This window comes from Neodothiora populina (assembly GCF_041146345.1).
Source record: "Neodothiora populina strain CPC 39397 chromosome Unknown canker_contig_11, whole genome shotgun sequence".
NCBI classification, from domain to species: domain Eukaryota; kingdom Fungi; phylum Ascomycota; class Dothideomycetes; order Dothideales; family Dothioraceae; genus Neodothiora; species Neodothiora populina.
In genome coordinates, this window is record NW_027191410.1 from 782174 (window position 1) to 790761 (window position 8588).

General features: G+C 49.1%; 1 protein-coding gene across 1 annotated transcript; it reads right to left on the reverse strand.

The window, feature by feature from the left end:
* Positions 1-2217: 2217 nt before the first annotated feature.
* AAFC00_000581 (uncharacterized protein) lies at positions 2218-3899 on the reverse strand (the record flags this gene model as incomplete). Its single annotated transcript, XM_069348272.1, has 2 exons — positions 2218-2377; positions 2431-3899. 2 exons carry the CDS (start codon positions 3897-3899, stop codon positions 2218-2220), a joined length of 1629 nt encoding a protein of 542 aa, XP_069200429.1.
* Between the last annotated feature and the right edge of the window lie 4689 nt (positions 3900-8588).

Sequence of the window (8588 nt, forward strand, 5' to 3'; positions counted from 1 at the left end):
TCACGGAACGACTTCATCCTTGCAGAATCGCTCGTTGCCTTGCCGTCCCAGTCTAGCAAGTACGCTCCACTCCCAGGTGTCCCATCACTTCCAGTCATGACTTCCATGTCCTCGGGCAGTGCGACGCCAATACCACCTTCTCGTGGGGAATAAACTGAGCTGGTAATTTGGAAAAGGTGTCTTTCGCCACTCTCGGCCACGTTCAGAATCCACGGTGTCATGACTGAGTATAGTATCTTGACCGCAAGTCGCACTGGGCCTGTTAGCTGATTTGCGATGCCTGTCTTGATCGTTCCCGGATAAGAGTGGAGGAACGTTGTCTTTCCATGGCGCTTTGCAAATTCTTCCATGATAAAGTCCGTCATGACTACGCAATGTGCCAGACATGCATGTAGAGTGAAGTTCCGTTTCAGATCAAGATCGTCCATTCGTATGTCTCCCTCAGACCCAGCTGCGAGTACCGAGCACACACGGGAGAGCTCCCCGTTCTCGGCCGCAGCGGTGACCTGAGGCATCAAGTTGAAAATGAAGCGCACGCGAGAGTAGTAGTTCACAGCCATCTTATGGTCCAAGCCTTCCGAGGTTTCTTGAATGTAGTGCGTCAGCGACCATAAGATTCATTGCACTATTGTGAATACTGACCATTACGGCCTCTTAGGGTCATGTACCCGGCTGTGAGGAATAAGACGTTGATCTTGTCCTCACGGCGTTGAATCTCTTCGCACACCGCATCGACATTTCGTAGCAAACTGATATCGACTTCGAGGAAAATAGCCTCAGATCCGGGGCTGCTTTCCTCGAGCTCACAACATAGCTGCTTACCCTTATCTACACTCCTGAAATAGGAAGTTAGTATTGTATGGTAATGGCATCTCTTTCACTAACCTGCCAAGTATATAGGCCTTCGGAGCAGTGGTTCTTTTGAACACCTCTCTTACGGTACTCTCACCGATACCGTTAGTGCCACCAACTACGGTATAATCGATCAGTCTTTGGTCTTAAAATTAAATGTATACCGACTCTCGGGTACAGGCAGCAGTCTCACCAAATACACAAATCAACCCTTTGAGGAAGTCCGCGCGAAGATTTGATTCGAGAACAGTCTCCCTCGTGACCGTCTCAATATTCGCGCCAAGTATCAGGGAAGCAATGGCTGCTATGGACCCAGCTGGTAACAGCCAGCGGATGCCGTGGAACACTGTAGTTAACAGGACAGTTGTGATAGAATAAAGCTTACTTTTCTTCAGCTAAACTCGTCTCTGATGATGTTTCGAGTTTTGCCCGAAGAAAATTGTCGTTTTGCCACGGAGATCTCCAGAGAGTGTCCCCTTCCGAGCCGGGAACTCACAGCGCAGGCTAGAAGAAGAGTCGCCTCTTGACGCTGAGCGACTCTTGGTCACAGTGAGTGTTGACGACTAGGAAGTTATGCAAGTAAAATATTGTGGACTGAAGCACGCCCAATGCAGTAATAATCCTCTCGAAGTCCTACTGTACAAACCTCGAGTCGCGTAGGCGAGATTCGGACGGGCGTGCTGTGGTGCCAAACTCAAATGCAACTGATCATGCTCCGGATAAGGGTCCGACATTATCCTCGCTAATTACGGCCATCTGCGTTGTGCAATGTACCTTGAGATACTTTGACTCCAACCCAGTGTCCAGCATGCTTTCAGAAGCTGCTCGCAATGCAACATGCTTTCAGAAGTCGTTTGCAAGCGTAAATACAAAGCGCATTCGTGATTCCGTTGTGTCACACGGGCACTTCTAGAATTACCATCTAAGATCAGGACCCACAACATTGTTTCACGATCCAGGGTGATAACAATAAATTATGAAGCCAATTGCGATATCATTGCTAAACCTGCGATACATACATGCAGGTGGCCTAAAACTCTATTCATGATAATTCCAGAAGCGCGTTGATATATGCAGAAGACGAATACGTCATTCCTCCTACCTCAAACTGGTTCTATATATGCCTTTCACAGATTACTGGGCCAGGTAATGATATATACCGTGCTAGCTGACCAGTTGCTTGAGTGCAACGATAATGTCATGTTAGATTTCAAATGTTAGAAGAAGCTACGATATGATCTCAAGACACATCACAATGATCAATGTTACGCTGAACAGTTGTAGGTATGTGCTTACCATCAGGCTGACATATCTCAAGTAAATCTATGTTGCCCGTGTTCATGGTCCTGTGATTGGTAATGTATATCATGTGTCAGTCTTTGGCTTTTTCCTGATCAAGCCCTGGTTCAGCATACTGACGGCAGGCGTGGGCGTGGGATCAGATGAACTGGTCTGCGAGGCAGTAGCTCCTTGATCGGCTTTACGCTTTTTTCGAACGATCATGCCTGAGAGGTCATTTGGCGAGCTGGCTACTTGTTAGCGATGACGAGACGACATTGAGACAGAAATAATACGAACAGTTTGTCGTTCGATAGTGTTGTCGGATTGTGCTGCTGGGCAGCTATAGGCGATCTTCCCACGATCAATTTACCCCAGTCGCCTTTCACGCCAGCAATGACTCTGACTTCGTCTACCCACTTATACGTGCTCCGTATAGCGGCCTCTTGTGTTGCAAAGTCAAGGCGCAACAAGAGATCATGTACTCGCAGATAGGAAGGATAGTCCACTATCACTTGGCCACGGCCCTCAGATGTCCATCTGTAGTAGGGTGACGTCTCGGACATGGATGTGAGGGGTTCAGCAGATGTTGTCGATTTTATTTTGGGCATTCTTGGAACAATGCGTCCAGTCAGTTTCTTTTTCTGGCTCCTGGTCTTCGACTGCGTCGAGCCGGATGGCTTGATTGTGAGACGACTTTTGTTCGAGAAAGATGCTCGCATTGGCTCCGGACCAGGCTCCGGTGTGAGGTGGCTGGAAAGTCCCGTCGACTGCTGACTATTGGCATTGGCGGGCGTGAAGAGGACCCAGATGAACCCTACGAGCCTGCCTGAAGCACATTCTTGTCGGAAGGCCATGGTCTCCCAGAATTGATCAAGGGTCTTGATGCTCGTCCACATACCCCGACCTCGCTTAGAGGGGCTGAAGAGGGTACTTGATGTTGCAGAGTCGGGTATCTCATCGTCCAGCTCATCGAGATATCGAGCTTTGGGATCGTCTGGAAAGTGGGGAACCAGGCAGCGAGGGGGTCCAGCAGGATTCGGCGCTATCTCCCATAGTGGATGACCATATAGCCACTTGGGCGCATCTGTTGGATCACTTCTCCACGAAGGAGGGAAAAAGGAGGTGGTCTCGTACTTGTCGTGGCCCGGCACGATGACGAAGGCCTGCGCTTTCGTGTCGGTACTGCTTCCATCTTCCTTCACGCCAAGAATAGGAGACCTTCTCAATACCGGGTCCAGCGTCTTACACCACCACCTGATCAGCTGCCTGTCATCCAGCACATGTTTAGTACTGTTTTCCACACTGCCGGGGAACAGATACTGGTCTTGTGCCCGGGCAAACAATGACACCACAAGTGGCACTTTAGTTCTCTGTCTGCATTCTGACAGCCAGGAGATGAAGATTGAGGTTATGACACGTAGTGGTGATACGGTGGGGCGGGCATCAGCTTTTGTTGATTGCAGAAAGCCAGTCGAGTCAGCTTTTGCGACAAACAGAGTGGTTAGAGACTTTGTTGTGTATATCAAAATTTCGATCGCGTACACAAGTACGTGGCGCCGACCTTGCTCAGTTGACAAGTGGGTGGATATAGTCAAGAAATGTGATTCGCAATAAGTCCGTTGCTTCTTCTCGCCAGGCGCGGATGCAAATAGTGGATCACTCTTAGTTGGAGGGGTTGAAACATGATGAAATGTAAACTCGGTGCTGAGAGGCAGAACGTCAGCCAGACGATCGTAGAAACTACGAGTGCGAGCGTGTTGGCCCATTGTCAAATCGTCTTCGCGCAATAGAGAGATGCATTGAGCCTCAATACAAGAGACACAATGCGTATATTATCATTGACATTAAAGACTAGGGTGTTGGGGGATGCGTCCGGGGAAATCAATTCTTGATCTGAAGGACACGGCACGGAGTGGACGATCTCACGCTAACGACTATCGGCAATTCTGTGGTAGATAAATAGACCTCCTGTTCAGCTCTACTCAATAGCTTCCACCTCACATTAGATCTAAGGTGATACTACTCTAATTACTTTACTTTGGTGGCACATTTGTCCACATATATCATTCCAAAGATGCAAGTCGGGTCTGATTTCATGGTCCAGTATTGCCATTGCTGCTGGGTGGGCATAGCTTACTATACAGTGCCTGTCCACTGTTATGTAGCTTAGGCATTCGCATCTCATATTGTGCCATCTGCACCACTGGAAACAGACCTTGTCAAATATACCGGTGTCTACCCCCTCGAACTTGATTGACGCAACCGGTCGCATGGCTATATGGCTATCGACGAGATCACGCTTAAGGTATATAAAGATTTACAAGAGCTCATCCATTATGCATCTCTGGTGTCTTTTCTCGCCACTATCATCAAATTTCTTGGACTTGTCTTGTAGTCGAAGATTGGCAAGATGTCGACGTGCCGGATACCATGCTCTAACAAGAAGAAGTATCTGTCCAGTGCTATCGCGGACTCTACGACTTGGCATAGCAATACCGATAGTGTCCACAATATCGCTGTCACACCTTCGCTACCTCGATAAGTATTCTCGTACTTTACAATCTCGTCGTCGGTAACGTCAACCCCAAAAGTCAGACCCAGGCGGTTAATGGCTCGTGTAGCGTAGGACTCAAAATTCTTCAAGTCTCCAGTTCTGATACCCCATACCGCCCGGTGGTCTGGATCCCCAAGACCTTTATCGTGCAGCAGCTTCTCTAGCACGGCACGGTAGAAGTACTTGTGCGAGAAAGTCGAATTGGGATGGTGCAGCCAGTTGGTTGGAGCTTGACATCCTGTAATCAGCGCTGAAGTGGAAAGCTTGAGACCATGCGTGCGCATGTATTGCGAGATCGGAAATCCGTCAGGTTGGGAGGCGCTCAGAGGTCTGATATGATTATAGCAGCAGCCGACGACCGCGAGGCCGGCTATGCATATAGTAGTGGCACACAACCGGACCATATGCTCTGTAAGCGAACCACAGGCATGCAGCCCTACCAGTATACAAGGCTCGTTCTGAGACCATGCGAGTAAGTCATCGCGCACTCCAACCCCGTCAATAAAGCGGACCATATGTGTTATATCAACACCTTCCACTAGTCCAATAGACCGCGCAGCGCATTTAGAACCCTCTATTTGCTTCGAGGAACCATCTATTGCTAGAACCTTAACATTACACGTTGCCGCCAAGAGGAGACTCAGGTAGCCTTGGCCACTGCCGATGTCGATGACTCGATTGATACCATTTCTGGTACAGAAATCTCGAATATATGTTGCGGCTACTTGGACTTCTTCAAATTTCTTGGTGATCATACGAGATCGCAAACCCTCCGGTATAACGACAGGGTCCATGTTTTTGCATACTTGAACTTGATCCCGATCAAGTCCCAGGAAACGAATCTGGTCCAGCCACTGCGTCAAACTTGCCGGTCGATCAGCAAGAACCGCTGTGCTCAGATGCGAAGTTGAGCGCAGGGTGTTGATCAAATCTTTCTGCGCTTCTCTGTAGTCATCTATTCCCTCCCACCATTGAGTCCACTCCGTTGGGAGATGATCCCACGCATCTAGAACAAAAGCATCATTAACATGTATGCCTCCTGTTATTTGCTTTGAGAGTGGACGGTGGAGAAAAGCAAGCAGATCCTGTGCGTACGCCTCAACATTGGCGTAGCCAGCAGGTAACTTGACCATGCGTTGATGCTAAAGACTAGGCACCCAGGTTTTATTGACCCGTTGAGATCATGACTCTTGTGCTGGAAAAAGGCACAGTGTTATGACATTTAAAACACCAGTGTGGTGACTAGGCACTAATTAAAGCCCATCACTGCAGTAAAGTCAAGTGAGTGGGGAAGTGCCATTCATCGGACTTCATCCGAAGAACAGGGCTAGTCTGCCACATCGCAGCTGTGCAGCAGCATAGCGATCGCTCAGCAGCCGGCTTTCACATTCCACAGCATCAGTAGTAAAGCAGCTCAGCTAAGAACATCGAAGTGATGAAATATACCCACGTAGCCGGGACACTGAGAACTGTCACTGGGTCTTTGCGACAAAGAGGCAATGAAATCAAATACATACTGTAATTTGTGGATTCTACGAGCAATCGTCCCAGCTCGTATACATGAGCCAACCTCGTATATCGGACAGCTAAAGGAGTTTTACGTATTGACACATCTTCCGCCAGCGACCGCAGAGGTCCAGTCATGTAAGTCAACTTCACCTTAGGTAGGATTGAAAGGGAAAGTACGATGAAACGTCCTGGAGTCCACTAGAGCGGTCGTACCCATAATTGAGTTTTGACGCTATATGTCTAACTCCAGCATACCTCTAGTGGTAACGGTACTTGTGCGCCATCGTGTTCCCTGCTGTAGCTAAGGTACACATGTACCATTGGTGAGGACAGATCTCAGTAGCCTATGTGATCGAGGATGGTCAAAGCCGACTAATTCCCTTCCAGCATCGAGCACAGGCGGAATCGTTGAATGGATTGTGTCAAGATTCACTGGTTATGCTGGAGGACTCGGTAGTGGACGGGTAGGTTCCGATGCGATGTAGTCAACATTTGGAATCAATCTGCCGAGCCCAGGTATGTACTCCACTCCACACCCCAAGCCATTGTCAACGTGCGTTGATCCTTTTCCACAACGCCTCTAAATCATAACGAGAACAAGTCGTCGCGAGGTCGCCTACATGCAATCCCCTCATGTGCGCGCACATGAGTGCTACACCGCTTTGCTCACCGGGTTCCGAGCGAGTAAGAATATGCGCTGCACTGTCGCTATAACTCCGCCAGGAGCAAAAAGCTAAGACTAGATCCCAAGCATCCACCCCAATCTGCACTCTCATGTGCCTTCATCCGCATCGAACACACATTCGACCCTGCTACGATATATTGCCTGAGCGTAAACTTGCCGTGGCAGAGGTAGCACAGTAGGTCAATCGCATATGAATGCCACCCGTCCACGCAGAATATTTGTCAAGCAACTATCTTGGCGCCTTCCTCAGGGCGCGACAAAAGCCTAAAACGTCCTAAGCTTTTCCGTTCCGACGGTATGATTTGCATTTGTCGTCAAACAGCTTGGGTAGTCCGACAAAGTCCAAACTGCCTGGTTTATGTCATCTCAATGATTTGACCTCACGATAAGCACACCGTTTGTTACTCGGTTTGAGATGCCTCTTGAACAGTTACCAGGGACCTGCAAAGGTTACAGCTATCTTCTCAGATGTACTCAAATATATCCATTGCCTCCGGGATCCCTCCTGACCTCTCCCACCTCTTCACAACTCTATCTGTGACAGACATTCAGACAGGCTTTTCAGTACTATCGATATCTTGATCTAATGTCTGTATCAGCAGCTAAGCTGCGTGACAGTGATGTCTCCCAACGGAGCAACTCCTCCCACGAGATTCGTACACCATCGCGTGCTGCAGCAGTACGTCCTCCAGGCTACGACCCAGTAGCTATCCAGTCCTGGACGCAGAATCTATCCAACCAAGATACATCACGAACAGCATATACCCAGGATCCTGCTGTTCAAGCCTATCTCCGGGCTAAGATGGAATTGTTCCAAAACTGTAACTGAACAGTCTTTGAGCGAGGCAAAGGGTGTCTTGTTCGAACATTGCAGCGCAGCTAGAGACAACCTAGCCATCGGATGGTTACTTGACATTACTTAGTCCCAGGTCCTGCCACCCAAAAAACATGATCCGCCCCACTCACCACATGACGAACTCTGCATAGATTCTTTATCAAAACCTTGCCCACGGTCACTCAAGCAATGCAGCCATGCACAGCGATGTCTTCGAAAATCAGAGGCAGCACGCGTTATCATCGATTCTGGAAACTTGCTCATGGATCACCAATGTCTTGCATTGACATGCCTTGGCAAAAGCTTCGAAGTCGTTCTTGGGAACGACATCTCGAATTCACTTCGCCCAAATCGAATCAAAACGCATTGAGCTCGATCCTGTCTTTTACCACAGGCTCTGTTCAGAGCTATTCCGGGCTTTGGTATCGCATCTGCGTCATCCGGCAGTAGTGAAATGGGTCCAACTGCACGGTAACACCTGCTGAGGAAACCGGACTGTCCCCGATCATGGATCCCTCTACACGAGCTGCGGTATCTATGCAGCAAACAATATCGCAGCCGTGACTGCCTCTATCAGTTCACCGCTCACTGCCGTGGACAGGCCGCGCTGACCATTCGCATCCACTGCTTGTCGGGACCCTCTATGGATCACCCTGCAGCTCCAGGACACAGTGGGCTTGATAGCAAGCAAAGGGCAACGATCATACCTACTATAGTGCTCACATGCCTTGCGACCTTTGTCGTGCTACTCCGCCTCATCACTCGAGGTAAAATCGTACACAGCCTTGGGGCAGACGACGGAGTGATTGTGCTATCTCTGATACTGTCGTGGGCAGTATGCGGCTTGACAATCGGCATAGTGGAGCAAGGTA